Source organism: Channa argus, chromosome 12 (assembly GCF_033026475.1).
Source record: "Channa argus isolate prfri chromosome 12, Channa argus male v1.0, whole genome shotgun sequence".
Classification (NCBI taxonomy): Eukaryota; Metazoa; Chordata; class Actinopteri; order Anabantiformes; family Channidae; genus Channa; species Channa argus.
This window is the reverse complement of record NC_090208.1, coordinates 5,892,943-5,910,698: the sequence shown is the minus strand read 5'-3', so window position 1 is coordinate 5,910,698 and position 17,756 is coordinate 5,892,943. Positions and strand designations below refer to the sequence as shown.

General features: G+C 38.0%; 3 protein-coding genes across 12 annotated transcripts in view; 2 read left to right on the top strand and 1 right to left on the bottom strand.

The window, feature by feature from the left end:
• The window catches only part of LOC137137914 (Fc receptor-like protein 5), a 39,749-nt gene extending 36,996 nt beyond the window's left edge, over positions 1–2,753 (top strand). For both annotated transcript variants that reach the window (XM_067524737.1, XM_067524736.1), the window contains exons 7-8: positions 1,511–1,597; positions 1,924–2,753. In XM_067524737.1, the coding sequence (XP_067380838.1) occupies positions 1,511–1,597; positions 1,924–1,967 (131 nt within the window). In that variant the 3' untranslated portion in view covers positions 1,968–2,753. The remainder of the gene's footprint in view (positions 1–1,510; positions 1,598–1,923) is intronic.
• LOC137137929 (high affinity immunoglobulin epsilon receptor subunit alpha-like) overlaps positions 1–14,845 on the top strand; it is a 96,805-nt gene extending 81,960 nt beyond the window's left edge. For 2 of the 5 annotated variants that reach the window (XM_067524766.1, XM_067524763.1), the window contains 3 exons: positions 3,877–4,122; positions 12,500–12,676; positions 12,859–14,845. In XM_067524766.1, the coding sequence (XP_067380867.1) occupies positions 3,877–4,122; positions 12,500–12,676; positions 12,859–12,920 (485 nt within the window). In that variant the 3' untranslated portion in view covers positions 12,921–14,845. Of the gene's footprint in view, positions 1–3,876; positions 4,123–4,426; positions 4,604–9,544; positions 9,874–11,148; positions 11,185–11,518; positions 11,780–11,858; positions 12,111–12,499; positions 12,677–12,858 lie in introns of those variants that run through there. The other 3 variants (XM_067524765.1, XM_067524767.1, XM_067524764.1) reach the window with 3 other exon arrangements.
• Positions 1–17,756, bottom strand: part of LOC137137902 (immunoglobulin superfamily member 3-like) — a 221,794-nt gene that overhangs the window by 181,813 nt on the left and 22,225 nt on the right. The gene's annotated exons all lie outside the window — the stretch shown is intronic.

Here is a 17,756-nt window from a genome sequence, read left to right as displayed (position 1 = left end):
TAACACAAACCAGCAGAGAGAGCAGGGTATAAAAGGACTGGGGACCAGGTGAAACAAATCAGGACAAAATGAGGAAGGTAAAGACAGCAAACAGACTCACAGGAAGATCAACAAAATAAAAACAGGAAATAAAGCTTGATAACTAAAACATGGGGACAGGACTGTGACACTAAGTGCACATAATTAGCTATCAACGGTTCCATTTTTAGAGTTTTGGGAGTGATACTGATAGAGCTTAAAAACCTGAAATGGTGGGGTTGCAGCAGGAATACGTGAGGAATACATTCCACTGTGGCGACCCCTGAAGAGACAAGCCAAAAGCTGTTGATCTTTAATCTTGTAATTACAAGATCCGGATCTCGTAACTATGAGAAACATAACTTGTAAATGCAAGATCTGTAGTTCTATAACTCGTACATAGGAGATCCCGTTCTTTGGTCAATGTAATGTGCAGCCACAGAAAAGAGACTTGTACCATTTATACTATTGTTTTAACATTTTAATAAACATATGCTCCATTAGAGGTAGTTTCACATCACTCTGTTTGTGGTGAGCAAGAGTTTTGTGAAAATAGTAAGCTAACACTGCTTTGTTTACAGTTTGTTTATCTGCTGTCCCAGGTCCTTATCTTAAAAACCTGATTATTCTAAGGCAGGTTTTCACATTTATTATTTCCCTAAGTCATAATAATGAGATCTTGTAAACTCTTGTAATTATGAGAAACATAACTTGTAAATACGAGATCCGTACTTCTGTAACTCATATTCACAAGATCCGTCTCTTGTAATGCAGGACGATGCAGGACCCTTTGAAAAGACTGGGCTGACCAACACCCCCTGACCTCCTGATGCCCAGTCTTCAGCTTAGTGTGTCACGGGCCTTTCACATTTAGTTGTGTGTGGGACTGTGTAGCTGCAGACTGTTCAAAGTGGCCATGTCCTCCATGACACTGAGACCAGTAGTAATGTTGTGGCTGATCAGTGTCTAATCTGATGTTATAGAAGGAGAAATGATACGTTATGTTTCTTGTGATTTAAATTAGAATGTTAGTATACTGATCATTATTTTTTCTTCTTGGTCAGAAATGTTTCACTACTTATCGAAACAGGATCTTCAGTCTGTTGCTAGGTTGTTCAATTTCTGTTTTAAAGTGTGATGGTGAAGTGGATCTGTCTTTTCTTTTCATTGAGGAGATGTTCCTGAGCTTTCATGAGGTTCATGTCTGCTGGGTTCCCCAGCCAATTTATTCAGATCTGAAGAAGCTGCTTGGATAAATAGCAAAACGTTTCCAAAAAAAAAAAAACAAAGAAGTCTGCTGCTTGAATCCTATATTCTACAACTGTGGAACTGAAAAAAAAAACACAAAAACTACAGAGCATTTAGCAAATTATGCCCATTGTGAAGTTTCAGGGACTCAGTGTGTAAAGGCCAATGGCAGAAACCACTGTTCAATGCACAACCTTTGAGTCCTTATGAGACTTTACATGTGCTTGACTGGCTTTTTTTGCAGAGACTGATCCAGCTGCAGTTTACTCAGCAGTGAGAACAGAAGACGTCAGTTATGGACGAATAGTCATCAGACCAAACAGGAGCAGAGGTACATCTTCCTTTACCACACTGGAGTTGCCTCCTGCAGATACTGTACAGTAACAACCCTGTCTGCTATACATTTTATACACATAAATTCCATGTGTTGGTTTGTGTTTGCTCTAGATATTAGTCAGTTTTTACTATGTTTCTGATGTTCTGTCGTCACTACAAGCTGAAAGTTTGGTTACAAACATTTTTTAAAAATTGCTACTTATTAACAGCATTTCTTTCTTCTCTTTCTTTCTGAACCCGACAGCATTACATTAACTAAACAGTTAGAAGTGGCAGAGTTGATACTGTGCAGAATTAACCAGTGCATTTGTTTGTGTTCAGAGCCTCAACTTGAACCAGAGGTCGTCTACTCTTCACTGAAGTAGAACTTCACACCTTCACAAACTCCAACATCCACTTGGTCATACAGCAACTGCAAGACAACTCCAATGCTTTTTTTTCTTTTAGATGTTTTTGGTGCAAATTCAATGACATGAAAAACTAAAACTAGTTTATTTAAGCCATCCTGAGATTTTCCTTCCTTTAGTACTTTAATACAATACAATAAAATATGAATCTATTTACCACTATTGCATAATGTTTCAGAAAAGCTGTTGCACAATCTGGCATTTTAGGCTGCAACGATTACAAAAAAGGTGCATGAATGATCTTTAATGTAATCTATATTTTAGTGAAGTTTTTTATTGTCATGGGCGGGAGTTAAACATAATTTGCTTTTATGTAATGTATAAAGGAAAATGGCCAACTACGCCAGCGCTTTAAAACTGCAAATAAAAATGTTGCCTATAGAAGGACAGAGGACTGTGGTGCAAACAGTTTGATGTCAGATATTCTGACATTCAACAAAGTAAAGCACAACACATCTGCTTAGATTAGTTTTGTCTCTCAAAACTTATTGAGGATGAACTTCACCTAATGCTTCACCGGAATATCCAACATCAAACTGTCTACACATATTAATTTTAATTTGGGGACAATGTTAAAACTCTGACGAGTCGGGGCATCTGATTTAATTGAATACAGGAGATGACAATGAGACGTCAGCTTCCTATTGTCCTGCAACACTTCTATGGAGTTAATTGGCTGCATTATTTTATCATTTCAAAAGTAAATAAAGTTTTTAACAGTGCAAATAAAATTTGGACTTGTATATTATTATGTGAATATTGAATCCATATTTTTAAATCTTTGTGCTAAAAGTCATTCTCTCAATTACAAAATTAGCTTTGCAAAAACTAATCTTAATGTATGAATTTGTGGATCCAAAGTTGTTTATCTGTTGATCTGTTGATCTGTTGATCCTGTCTACACAAATTATCCTAAACACAGATCATGAACTGTCAAATTCAATTAAATCAGATTTTCTCAAATTTACTGCAAATGTAAGACAAATTTCACTGTTGGAATCACGATGTTAATCATCAACTAAATATGACAAGGAAAGAAAACAACAGAACTGAACTTCTAACACACTCTGCATTGGCTAAACAAGCTCCAATAAAGTTCCTGAATGCTGAGTGGTCAGTCTTTAAGTGGTTACAAACAAGGTAAGAATTATATATTTAATCATTTTTTTTATCTTTTAATTAATCTTGACATTGGTTAAGAAGGGCACTTATACATATAATTTTTCCTGATAAGACCATAGGGAAACCTTTTGAAGCAGCCACAGTGATCTAGTGTTTCAGGTGTGACAAAAAGCAGTTTTTATAATTTTACTGTTTTATTTGTGTCTCTACATAAAACAGAGCTTCAGTAAATCACTCTCATCACAACTACTGCAGAGAAAACCACTTGCACACTCAGAAGAAGAGGTGGACAAGAGAGGACATTAAGTCTTTAGATGTTGATGATCTTTGTATGTTGACAGCTTAATTTTATGGATTAATTATGGTAGTTTTAACACGAATAAAAATGAACAGTTTGATTTTAACCCTCACAGCTCGTCTGATTGTGAGTCCCATCAAATCTCAGTTTTTTAGAGGACAATCTGTGTCTCTGATCTGTCAGCTCTGCTAGATGGACACTGAGGAGGAACACAAGCAGAGAACAGAGGACTCAGTGTGAAACTAACTGGGGAAGACGAGCTGGTTCTTCCTGTAACATCAGTTACATGATCATAGATGACAGTGGAGTTTACTGGTGTGAGTCCAGAGACGGATCAACCAGTAACAGCATCAACATCACTGTCACTGGTAAGATCAGACTGTGGAGTTAGTGTTGATGAAGCTGTGTGGAAATGGATGAAATGCTGTAGTTTGTCTCTGTGTTGAGGTGGAGCAGTGATCCTGCAGAGTCCTGTCCTCCCTGTGATGGAGGGACATAATGTCTCTCTGCACTGTCAAACAAAGAGCCCTCCCTCCAAGCTCCCAGCTGATTTCTATAAAGATGGCTCCCTCATCAGGACTGAGCCTACAGGTCACATGACCATCCACCATGTTACCAAGTCTGATGAAGGCCTCTACAAGTGTAACATCAGCAGTCATGGAGAGTCTCCACCCAGCTGGATCTACGTCACAGGTCAGGAGGGTAAAGACAGGTCTTCAGCTGATCTTGTTGTGTTTAGCAGGTTTCTGCATCAACAGTCTATTTACTATTTACTATTTACTAACAGTCAACAAGTTGATGCAAGTTTTCATTTCTTATGTGACATCAGCTGTAATGTTGAAAAGAAAAGAAATAGGCCATGAAATTGAGAAGGTGTTGGAGGGAAACAAACCCAACTGTAAACTTCACTTTTGTAATATAATACTCAGTATTACAGTAAAGTGGGTGCAAGTTTTATTTTGAAGTGATTTGAATCCTTCTCTTTGTTTTATTTTAGAGAAACCCACCACCACACCTCCCCCTTCATCACCACCTACCTTCCCTCCAGATCCAGACCTTCCTTCTTCTGTCCCTCTTCACTATGTGGTGTTTTTTATATGTGTCTGTCTTCTGGTTCTGGTCCTGATTATACTTGTCTTAGTGGTGAGTTGCTGTGGTCCAAACAAATCTAAAGGTGAGACACAAATACCTGGATTTTACTCTAAAACTACAGAAATCTGGTTTATCATGTTCATGGTTTATGAAAGACAGGACAAAATGAAACTGTGACTGTCCTCGTCTGTAAACACAGAAACAGTAAAACAATATCAGACTTTTGGATAAAAACACCATTTTAAGACGGATAAACTGAAGAATCCTTGACTGTTAACTCTCATCTGAGGCTTTAAATAAAGCTGATACAATTGTACGTTTGTTAACTCTGAGTGAAAAACAGCAGCAGTGATGTTCTCAGTAAAATGTAGTGCTGAGTTTTCTCAGTACAGTGTGTTGTGCTGATAATATCATGTCTGTAGTGTGACTGTTGAAATGTGACAATTTATAATGGAATAGAACTGAGAAGTTTTGTGGTCGTCGAGTTTATTTTTTCTCATGAACAACATCCACTTCTTTGGTTTCTGTCATTGACAGCAGAAGTGTTAACAAGAAAAAACTGTGAAAACCTGTTGATATGTAGAAAGAAAAAACTTCCCAGCAGATAAGTTGGTAACACACCCTCTGTTTGCTCACTGTTTCTCTGCACACACACACATTTGGCCATGGGGCCCTGAGCAGGCTATGGTCCATATATTGTAGAGTTTCTGAAGAAAGTTAAAGCTCTTTAATCACATCCTGGTGGTTTAGTTTTGGACTAAGAATCAATACCAATTGTTTCACTGTCATTATAACCAACATCCTGTTTTCCAATATCTGAACATGTTGCACTGACACTTGGCCTGGAATTCTAGGATCTTCATTCTTATTGGATCAGCCATGTGATTTCTGTCTTACTCTAATGTTCATTATGAATGTAGAAAGCTGGGTTCCATGTAGTTAGATATAGACAGGTGGAGAGTGAGTGTGTGCAGGTCTGAAATGATGGATGGATGTGTTCAGTGTCCCATATAAATCTCTGCCTGTCTATCTATAGAGTCTGTATGAGAGGAAAACAGAGTTTAAGTCAAAGACTAGAACCAAGCTGCAGCCTCCTACTGCAGTAAAAAGAAAGACTTTAAACCATGAGACATCTGAGAAAGTACATTTGTATATTACAGATTTCAATATTACATAGTTGTGTAGAGATAAAACTAAAACTGAATCATTAGTTGATGAATCAATAAAAACTTTGACAACTGATGAATTGGAAATAAATTGATTCACTGCATCTCAGTATTTTTAGATTTTCTGTGTCACTGTAAAGTAAATAATGTTATAGTTGAACTGTGTGTGTGTGTGTGTGTGTGTGTGTGTGTGTGTGTGTTCAACTACTGTGTCCTGCTCTAACTGGTCTTCAGAGCTTCTTTATTTTCATATGTTGTGTTTTTAATCACCAAATTACTGGAAAGTCATTTACAGCAACATGGAGAAAAAACAAAGCTAAAGGTTGAAAGACTTTTTCCTCATTTGATGTCATTTTACTTTTTATTTCATTTACTTGTTTCAAACATTCATTTAAACATTACATGATGATTCAACCAATAGTTTTGTATCAATATCAAAATGTATCCACTTTGCTGTTGATATGATCATTGACTGTTATTTATATTTTAATGACACTTGTTGCTGCAGCACTGATCTGGAACAATCAGCAAACTTTGCTCTCATTTGTTGTTTTTCTCACCTAGTTTTGTGAGTTTCACAAAGTCGTCATAGAAAAATGCAGCTTGTTCCTCTTTGATTGTCACTGACAGTTTGATGTTTCTCTTTTTGTAAAGATGAAAATAAATAACTACAAAAACTAAACCACAGCCTTAATGTCTTTATAGAACAAGCTGCAGAACAGTGTCTCTGTGCTTGAAGAGTTTCTCTTCACGTCGCAGCACCTGACAATCACTCTGTGCTTTATTTGCCAGATCCTTTGACTTCTTATGACATGAGGAAAAGCTTCAGAGAAATAAAACATTCATGGCTCTGAACCATCATCTTTTCTCTGATGACAACACAGTTAAAATTTGTCTGTTTTGAAATCTCTCTGTAAATGTTCCCATACATTTTCCCCAGGACTTTAAATACAGATGTGATCCACAGAGTAATTACAGACAGATCACAGCTGGACCAGACTTTTCATGCAAAACATCAAAAACACACAGATTGTTGTTGTAGTGCTGATGGGTCTCTTACAGTTTGTCTGACCACAGGACAGAAGTCTCATTCAGCTCATAATGTGTCCACGACTGTGGGATATTTACATTTACAAATAGCAGCAACTACAGAAATACTTGAATATATTGTCTTCACATAAAACGTTTATTGCAACAGTGAACCAGGGATTTAATGTGAATCATAATTTCATAAATGTGCTTCCTTTCTATCAAACTGTGTCCTGTGGTGTCTGACCTCTTTAAAAGGTCACAGAGGTTAGTAACATGGTTTGACTGGAGTAAAACCTGAGTACAACGTTTTTCTGCTGCACTGACATGTGCTGAGCAGCACCATCAGTGACAGGCTGCTCCACCTGCTGCAGATCCAGCTCCTTTGTTTCTGCTGTCATTAGACTTTCTGCCTCTATTGCCTCCAGAAAACTGCCTGATTGCTGAGCCACAGCTTAAAGCAGCTGTAAAGTTGGTGGTGTTGGTGCCTCTCTGTCTTTTTACCAATATGATGAGACACTAAGATGATTTCTGCCAATATTTCTTTACACACTGTATCTCACTCATCGTCTACCTCAGTCCTGAAGTAGGAAATGTGCTGAGTGCACAAGCTGGTGTCTTATTGAACAACATGGAGTTAAACCTGCCTCTATTTTAAAAAAAGCCACATGGACATAGTGTAAATATAAGCATATATTTTATATATTTATGTGTATATAGCTGCCAGATCTGCCAACTTGAATGAATGAACAACAAACACACTCAGGGATGATCTTCAAACATTTCTAAATAAGTTTTATTCATATTTTAATTCTCTATATATTGCTGCTCATAATTAAATCCTAACCCTTTGTCCTGGTCTGACCCTGGAGATGTAAGATCATGACTAATCAGAACTAACTAACCAACCAAACTTTTATATCTTAAACAAAGCAAACATGTAACATTAGAAATAATACAGAAATGATAATAATGAAATCATACAGTACAGAATTACTTTTACTAACATACAGATATATAATTATGATGAACAAAACCGAACATGTTCTTTAACAAATCAGTTACTTTTGAATAATCCAACAATTTGAAGTTGTAACTCTTTAATTCCACCTGAGAGATGCTTTCTCCACCTTCCACTGACGTGCTGGTGCCGACTAAAAGCTAAAGCTAATGCTAACTACAGTTAACTCCAGGTCAGTTCTTGACAGTTTTCTTTGGATCTCTGAAGGAAACCAGAGACTTTACTGGACTTTTTATCAGCATGAGTGTTACAGAAACAGCACAGTAGGTAGTGATGTTATGCTACTGGCCCAACATCACTATTGTTGTACCACCTGGTTTTGTTTAGAGCCTGAGTCTAGGTCATCAAGGCTAATGCTAAGCTAAATGTTCATGGTCAATAAAACCCTCCAACTGGTGGCTGCATCTTGACTCCAGTTTCTACATGTTTAATACAAAAGATGTGACGTGGATTTAGAAAATATGGATATTAATATATATCTTAATCTCCCAAAGGTGCCTCCTTTCTGCCACCTTAGTGCCCTGTGGTGTCAAAGGTCTCTGACATTTTTAAAGTGTCACAGAGGTTAGTAACATGGTTTGACCAGTCATCTTGCCTGGCTCCTTCCCTACCACTACCCATAGTTACCAATATAGGCCAGAAGTACCACATTCCTGACCTGTCTCCCCATCTTCATTCCTCCCTTTCAAGTAAGATTTCTCTGATCACTGTGCTGCTATTAATCTTACCTCCTCTCTCTGCCCCCAGTGCCTGAGACATCCTCATCTTGATTTGCTGACTTATCACACGGAATAACATAAAATAAATTTGTCTTTTAAAACGTACACTTGTGTGATGTGTCTTACTGGGTTGGTTTTCCTCACTATTATCTGTGCAGTTATGCAACGGGTTACCTATTGACAAGGAAAGTGGGAGGGGAGATGCTCAATCTGCCGTCTAAAACCATCTCTTTTGTTTTTTATAATAAGCATAAGGTTGTGATCTCTGCACCACATTCTCAGATTGTCCACTTCCTGTCTGTAAGCTGTCTCATTACTAGCTGTGATGAGGAACACCATTACTGTGTTGTCTGCAAAATTCACAAGATTTTGTTCATGGTGAGCTTCGACTGAGTGACCAGTCCTGAGGGGAACCTGTGTTGGGGATGATGGAATGTGATGTGGTGTTGTTAAAGCTCATTTGCTTCCTTTCAGGCTCCTAAGAAATTGCTTCCTTTTGCCTCTGATCCGAACTGCTATTGTTAAAAGCTGCAATCTGTCAAGTGCTGCTCTGAGCTTTGGGGAAATAGTCCAGCAGTTGTTGTTAGGCTCCAAAAGCTTCCCTGAGCTGTATTTACTGGCACTAACTGCAGTAGAAGTAGACACTGAGAAAACGAGAATCCACTGCACCATTTTGCAGCCAGGGGATCCCCAAGACACATGTCCTGCTGAAAGCTCCCACAGAAAATAGGTTTCTAGACTTCTACTGTTTAAATAATGTGGAGTTACCTTTAACTTTGAAAATGTCAGGGGCTGCCTCCACCATCCAGGTGTAATTGGCCGCAATTAAAATGGTGACCAAATTCCTCAATATTAAAGCTACAATATGCAGCTTTTTGGAACCAAGCTGTAGCATGATATTTTAAACCAATGCACTCACAGTGTCAAAGCTTGTGGTGTCTCATAGAAAAAAACGAAGGTATGTTTGTGTGCCACAAATTAATGCACAGGGTTTGATGTTCTCTGATTGGTTAAAAGTCTGAGCTTTACTCAAAATCATTTGCTTGTTAATATCTCTGCGCTGCTGCCAGTACTGTGACAGCAGCTCCCCACATTAAGATAAGTTATGTAGCCAGAGTCTGACTCATATAAATTTCACATATTTTTAGACAAACCTTTCAAAGCAAAGCAGCCAAATAAATCCAAGGTGATTTAGGTGTTTTAGCTATTTTAGGGTTTTTACTGTCATATTTGTTTCTTTACTTGTATCATTACCCACAACGAACCTAAAGTAAACTGCTCTATTTATAACTATTGCTGAGGAAACCACTCGCACACTTAGAGGAAGAGGGCAGGCTTAACTTGTTCTCTACGAAACAGGCCGATCACCAGTCGCTGAACTGGACGATGGAGGAAACATTTCTACAATGTCTGTTCTGTAAGTAGCATCTGTTTTAACCTCTGGGGTCTTACAGTCTGTGCTGTTGATGGAGAGCTGACATTTTACTGATTTTATGTTGTTCATTCTACTTTTCAATGTCCTCAAAATGAAATGAGAAATACATTTACATGTCTAACATGAAATGTTATATTATTTATAGTGGTGAATTTAAAATAATTCACTGTTTGCTGTACAGGGAAAGAGTGGGACTGTTGACTGGGTCAGAGCTAATAAAACTTATCTGAAGACATAAGGCTCCTGCCAAACTAAGAAGAATCATGTAGTAAATAAACAATAAATGAATAATATATAAGTTTCTTAATAAGAGTTTCTTTGCTGTTTCACCTATTATCTGAGTATAGTTTACTGTGCTCCAGCAAAGGCTCTGAATACTTTTGTAAATGAGATAATGCTTTTTATTTTTAATTAATTTGCAAAACTATTTAAAAAGACTTACTTTCTCTTTATCTGAGCAAAATGTTGAATCAAAGCCCAGTGTTTTAGAGTGACACATCATCAGGGGCCAAACAAGAACAACAAGTAGCGAACCCTCTACATTTTTATCCTACAGAGTAATCACCACCACCTGTATTGTTCTCTCAGATTTTCTCTCTACAGCAGAGACAAGAAGTTTTGGTCAAAATAAAAAACTAATGACAAATCACAGAGTGATAACAACTGAACCAAATGTATTTGGACAAACCTCTTAAATAACAATCAGTAGATGGGAGGTGATATGTAACTAGTGAGCACACAGCTTCACTCCTACTGAATGTTGATAGCTGACTCTGAGCTACTGCTTCTACCCTCATCAATGTAGCTTTACCCTCTGAGATGGAACCGTTGCTTCTTACAAAGCTACTGCTTTGTAAGAAGATTAATACATAATATTTGTTCAGTGACAGATAGAAAAGTGGCTTCATCAAAGACACAGAATTTAGTAAATAAAGAAAACATGATTCTAACTGGTAAAGTTGTCAGTGTCAGTGGAAACAACACAGGCAGCGACTGAGTTGAAAGGCAGTTCATTGAAAATAAGGGAAATAATGGAGAAGCAGGCGAGTGAGCAGGATGAATGGGTTCATGCTGGAGACATAGAGAAGAGAGGATGTAAGTAATGACTGGATTCATGGACTTAACAGAAACACAGGGTTTACTGAGTGAATGATGAGCGAGGATCCTCTGCAGCTTGGTTCAGAAAGAAACCAGAGCAGGAGAGAGAACTAACTGTATGTTAAACTCACACTAACCTCAGCTTTTCTTTCTCTTTAGTTGTTTCTTTACTGCAGTGCTGCTCAACAAACCAGGGTCAGTAAACTTCTTCTATCACAATTTAAATATTGAATTCATAAAGGACCGAACAGTTAAAAGGGTTGATTAAAAACATTAAGTCTTTAGATGTTGATGATCTTTGTATGTTGACAGCTTCAGAGAAGTTTTAGAGAGAAAATCATGTTTTACACTGTTCAGTGACTCAGTAACTGAAACCATCATTACAGTTTTCTACTCTGTACTTCAAAGAATAAAATAGCAGCTGTTCACTTAAATACTTCATACAAGCTGTGACACCAGAAGCTGTGTCAGGTTTTCTGTTGTAGGATGTGAAAAAATGATCAGCAGTGTTTGATTTTAACCCTCACAGCTCGTCTGACTGTGAGTCCCAGCAGATCTCAGTTTTTCTATGGAGAATCTGTGTCTCTGATCTGTGAGGACGACAGCTCTGCTAGATGGACACTGAGGAGGAACACAACCAGAGAACAGAGGACTCAGTGTGAAACTGACTGGGGAAGACAAGCTGGTTCTTCCTGTAACATCAGTTACATCCTCTCAGGGGACAGTGGAGTTTACTGGTGTGAGTCCAGAGACGGATCAACCAGTAACAGCATCACCATCACTGTCACTGGTAAGATCAGACTGTGGAGTTAGTGTTGATGAAGCTGTGTGGAAATGGATGAAATGCTTTAGTTTGTCTCTGTGTTGAGGTGGAGCAGTGATCCTGCAGAGTCCTGTCCTCCCTGTGATGGAGGGACATAATGTCAGTATTCAGTGTAAGGCAGACAACTCCTTCAACCTTCCAGCTGATTTCTATAAAGATGGCTCCCTCATCAGGACTGAGTCTACAGGTCACATGACCATCCACCATGTTACCAAGTCTGATGAAGGCCTCTACAAGTGTCACATCAGCAGTCATGGAGAGTCTCCACCCAGCTGGATCTACGTCACAGGTCAGGAGGGTAAAGACAGGTCCTCAGCTGATCTTGTTGTGTTTAGCAGGTTTCTGCATCAACAGTCAACAAGTTGCTGCAACAAGTTTTTGTTTCTAATGTGACATCAGCTCTAATGTTGAAAAAGAAAAGAAATGAGCCCTGAAATTCAGAAGGTGTTGGAGAGAAACAAACTCAACTATAAACTTCACTTTGTTATTGCTTTATTTTAGTTCAGCAGGTTTCTGCACTAACAGAGTCACCAGTGATCATTTATAATGTGACACAATTTCTAATGTCCACATAGAAACAAATATTAGAAACATTTAGAAATGTGTTGGAGAAAAACAAAAGGAACAAAACACTTACAATACTTTTATTTTGAAGTGATTTTAATCCTTCTCTTTGTTTTATTTTAGAGAAACCCACCACCACACCTCCCCCTTCATCACCACCTACCTTCCCTCCATGTCCAGACCTTCTTTCTTCTGTCCCTCTTCACTATGTGGTGTTTTTTACATGTGTCTGTGTTCTGGTTCTGGTCCTGACAATACTCGTCTCGGTGGTGAGTCGACTTGGTCCAAACAAATCTAAAGGTGAGACACAAATACCTGGATTTTACTCTAAAACTACAGAAATCTGGTTTATCATGTTCATATTTCCAGAGATTGTTCAGTTTATTCTGATCACATGTTTCTTATGATGTGATGTTTATTTTACATATACAAACTACAAAGATACAGAAAATATTTTTACCGTTTATTCTGTTTCATTCCAGCTGATGTAGCCGTCGACTTCACAGACAGTGACATCAAATTATCACATCAACAACAGCAGTGAATCCTACAGAATACAGGTAATGTGTGTTTGTGATGTGAATCTTTGTGAAATCAGATGTTGTTGTATAAAGAAACATGTGGCACAAAGTCTGGATATGAACATGGTTTAAATAAGCATTTTCAGCATCAACTCTCTGAGCAACAGCTAAACACACAGAGTGATGAGGCCACAGACTCTCAGAGCTTCAGTGCAAAGACTGTGTGAGTTCTGTCCACTAACAGATGCTTCACATGGTTTATGAAAGACATAAAGACAAAATGAAACTGTGACTGTCCTCGTCTGTAAACACAGAAACAATAAAACTATATCAGACTTTTGGATAAAAACACCATTTTAAGACGGATAAACTGAAGAATCCTTGACTGTTAACTCTCATCTGAGGCTTTAAATAAAGCTGATACAATTGTACGTTTGTTAACTCTGAGTGAAAAACAGCAGCAGTGATGTTCTCAGTAAAATGTAGTGCTGAGTTTTCTCAGTACAGTGTGTTGTGCTGATGACTGCATATATGAAATGTGGCAACTTATATTAATAGAACTGAGAAGTTTTGTGGTCGTCCAGTTTAGTTTTTCTCATGAACAACATCCACTTCTTTGGTTTCTGCCATTGACAGCAGAAGTGTTAACAAGAAAAAAGTGTGAAAACCTGTTGATATGTAGAAAGAAAAAACTTCCCAGCAGATAAGTTGGTAACACACCCTCTGTTTGCTCACTGTTTCTATGCACACACACACATTTGGCCATGGGGCCCTGAGCAGGCTATGGTCCATATATTGTAGAGTTTCTGAAGAAAGTTAAAGCTCTTTAATCACATCCTGGTGGTTTAGTTTTGGACTAAGAATCAATACCAATTGTTTCACTGTCATTATAACCAACATCCTGTTTTCCAATATCTGAACATGTTGCACTGACACTTGGCCTGGAATTCTAGGATCTTCATTCTTATTGGATCAGCCATGTGATTTCTGTCTTACTCTAATGTTCATTATGAATGTAGAAAGCTGGGTTCCATGTAGTTAGATATAGACAGGTGGAGAGTGAGTGTGTGCAGGTCTGAAATGATGGATGGATGTGTTCAGTGTCCCATATAAATCTCTGCCTGTCTATCTATAGAGTCTGTATGAGAGGAAAACAGAGTTTAAGTCAAAGACTAGAACCAAGCTGCAGCCTCCTACTGCAGTAAAAAGCAAGACTTTAAACCATGAGACATCTGAGAAAGTACATTTGTATATTACAGATTTCAATATTACATAGTTGTGTAGAGATAAAACTAAAACTGAATCATTAGTTGATGAATCAATAAAAACTTTGACAACTGATGAATTGGAAATAAATTGATTCACTGCATCTCAGTATTTTTAGATTTTCTGTGTCACTGTAAAGTAAATAATGTTATAGTTGAACTGTGTGTGTGTGTGTGTGTGTGTGTGTGTGTGTGTGTGTTCAACTACTGTGTCCTGCTCTAACTGGTCTTCAGAGCTTCTTTATTTTCATATGTTGTGTTTTTAATCACCAAATTACTGGAAAGTCATTTACAGCAACATGGAGAAAAACCAAAACTAGAGGTTGAAAGACTTTTTGCTTATTTGATGTCATTTTACTTTTTATTTCATTTACTTGTTTCAAACATTCATTTAAACATTACATGATGATTCAACCAATAGTTTTGTATCAATATCAAAATGTATCTACTTTGCTGTTGATATGATCATTGACTGTTATTTATATTTTAATGACACTTGTTGCTGCAGCACTGATCTGGAACAATCAGCAAACTTTGCTCTCATTTGTTGTTTTTCTCACCTAGTTTTGTGAGTTTCACAAAGTCGTCATAGAAAAATGCAGCTTGTTCCTCTTTGATTGTCGCTGACAGTTTGATGTTTCTCTTTTTGTAAAGATGAAAATAAATAACTACAAAAACTAAACCACAGCCTTAATGTCTTTATAGAACAAGCTGCAGAACAGTGTCTCTGTGCTTGAAGAGTTTCTCTTCATGTCGCAGCACCTGACAATCACACTGTGCTTTATTTGCCAGATCCTTTGACTTCTTATGACATGAGGAAAAGCTTCAGAGAAATAAAACATTCATGGCTCTGAACCATCATCTTTTCTCTGATGACAACACAGTTAAAATTTGTCTGTTTTGAAATCTCTCTGTAAATGTTCCCATACATTTTCCCCAGGACTTTAAATACAGATGTGATCCACAGAGTAATTACAGACAGATCACAGCTGGACCAGACTTTTCATGCAAAACATCAAAGACACACAGAGTGTTGTTGTAGTGCTGATGGGTCTCTTACAGTTTGTCTGACCACAGGACAGAAGTCTCATTCATCTCATAATGTGTCCACGACTGTGGGATATTTACATTTACAAATAGCAGAAACTACAGAAATACTTGAATATATTGTCTTCACATAAAACGTTTATTGCAACAGTGAACCAGGGATTTAATGTGAATCATAATTTCCCAAATGTGCTTCCTTTCTATCAAACTGTGCTCTGTGGTGTCTGACCTCTTTAAAAGGTCACAGAGGTTAGTAACATGGTTTGACTGGAGTAAAACCTGAGTACAACGTTTTTCTGCTGCATTGACATGTGCTGAGCAGCACCATCAGTGACAGGCTGCTCCACCTGCTGCAGATCCAGCTCCTTTCTTTCTGCTGTCATTAGACTTTCTGCCTCTATTGCCTCCAGAAAACTGCCTGATTGCTGAGCCACAGCTTAAAGCAGCTGTAAAGTTGGTGGTGTTGGTGTCTCTCTGTCTTTTTACCAATATGATAAGACACTAAGATGATTTCTGCCACTGTATCTCACTCATTGTCTACCTCAGTCCTGAAGTAGGAAATGTGCTGAGTGCACAAGCTGGTGTCTTATTGAACAACATGGAGTTAAACCTGCCTCTATTTTAAAAAAAGCCACATGGACATAGTGTAAATATAAGCATATATTTTATATATTTATGTGTATATAGCTGCCAGATCTGCCAACTTGAATGAATGAACAACAAACACACTCCAGGATGATCTTCAAACATTTCTAAATAAGTTTTATTCATATTTTAATTCTCTATATATTGCTGCTCATAATTAAATCCTAACCATATGTCCTGGTCTGACCCTGAAGATGTAAGATCATGACTAATCAGAACTAACCAAACTTTTATATCTTAAACAAAGCAAACATGTAACATTAGCTAATGAAATCATACAGTACAGAATTACTGTTACTAACATACAGATATATAATTATGATGAACAAAACCGAACATGTTCTTTAACAAATCAGTTACTTTTGAATAATCCAACAATTTGAAGTTGTAACTCTTTAATTCCACCTGAGAGATGCTTTCTCCAGCTTCCACTGATGTGCTGGTGCCAACTAAAAGCTAAAGCTAATGCTAACTACAGTTAAATCCAGGTCAGTTCTTGACAGTTTTCTTTGGATCTCTGAATGAAACCAGAGACGTTACTGGACTTTTTATCAGCATGAGTGTTACAGAAACAGCACAGTAGGTAGTGATGTTATGCTACTGGCCCAACATCACTATTATTGTACCACCTGGTTTTGTTTAGAGCCTGAGTCTAGGTCATCAAGGCTAATGCTAAGCTAAATGTTCATGGTCAATAAAACCCTCTAACTGGTGGCTGCATCTTGACTCCAGTTTCTACATGTTTAATACAAAAGATGTGACGTGGATTTAGAAAATATGTATATTAATATATATCTTAATCTCCCAAAGGTGCCTCCTTTCTGCCACCTTAGTGCCCTGTGGTGTCAAAGGTCTCTGACATTTTTAAAGTGTCACAGAGGTTAGTAACATGGTTTGACCAGTCATCTTGCCTGGCTCCTTCCCTACCACTACCCATAGTTACCAATAGAGGCCAGAAGTACCACATTCCTGACCTGTCTCCCCATCTTCATTCCTCCCTTTCAAGTAAGATTTCTCTGATCACTGTGCTGCTATTAATCTTACCTGCTCTCTCTGCCCCCAGTGCCTGAGACATCCTCACTTATCACACGGAATAACATTTGTATCCCGGCTGATTGTCCCCTCATCTACTTAACTCCTTACAACACATTCTTATTAGAAATTTCTCTTTTAAAACGTACACTTGTGTGATGTGTCTTACTGGGTCGGTTTTCCTCACTATTATCTGTGCAGTTATGCAACGGGTTACCTATTGACAAGGAAAGTGGGAGGGGAGATGCTCAATCTGCCGTCTACAACCATCTCTTTGTTTTGTTTTTTTATAATAAGCATAAGGTTGTGATCTCTGCACCACCTTCTCAGATTGTCCACTTCCTGTCTGTAAGCTGTCTCATTACTAGCTGTGATGAGGAACACCATTACTGTGTTGTCTGCAAAATTCACAAGATTTTGTTCATGGCGAGCTTCGACTGAGTGACCAGTCCTGAGGGGAACCTGTGTTGGGGATGATGGAATATGATGTGGTGTTGTTAAAGCTCATTTGCTTCTCTTCAGTCTCCTAAGAAATTGCTTCCTTTTGCCTCTGATTCAGTGCAACTTCCATACAGCTATTATTAAAAGCTGCAATCTGTCAAGTGCTGCTCTGAGCTTTGGGGAAATAGTCCAGCAGTTGTTGTTAAGCTCCAAAAGCTTCCCTGAGCTGTATTTACTGGCACTAACTGCAGTAGAAGTAGACACTGAGAAAACGAGAATCCACTGCACCATTTTGCAGCCAGGGGATCCCCAAGACACATGTCCTGCTGAAAGCTCCCACAGAAAATAGGTTTCTAGACTTCTACTGTTTAAATAATGTGGAGTTACCTTTAACTTTGAAAATGTTAGGGGCTGCCTCCACCATCCAGG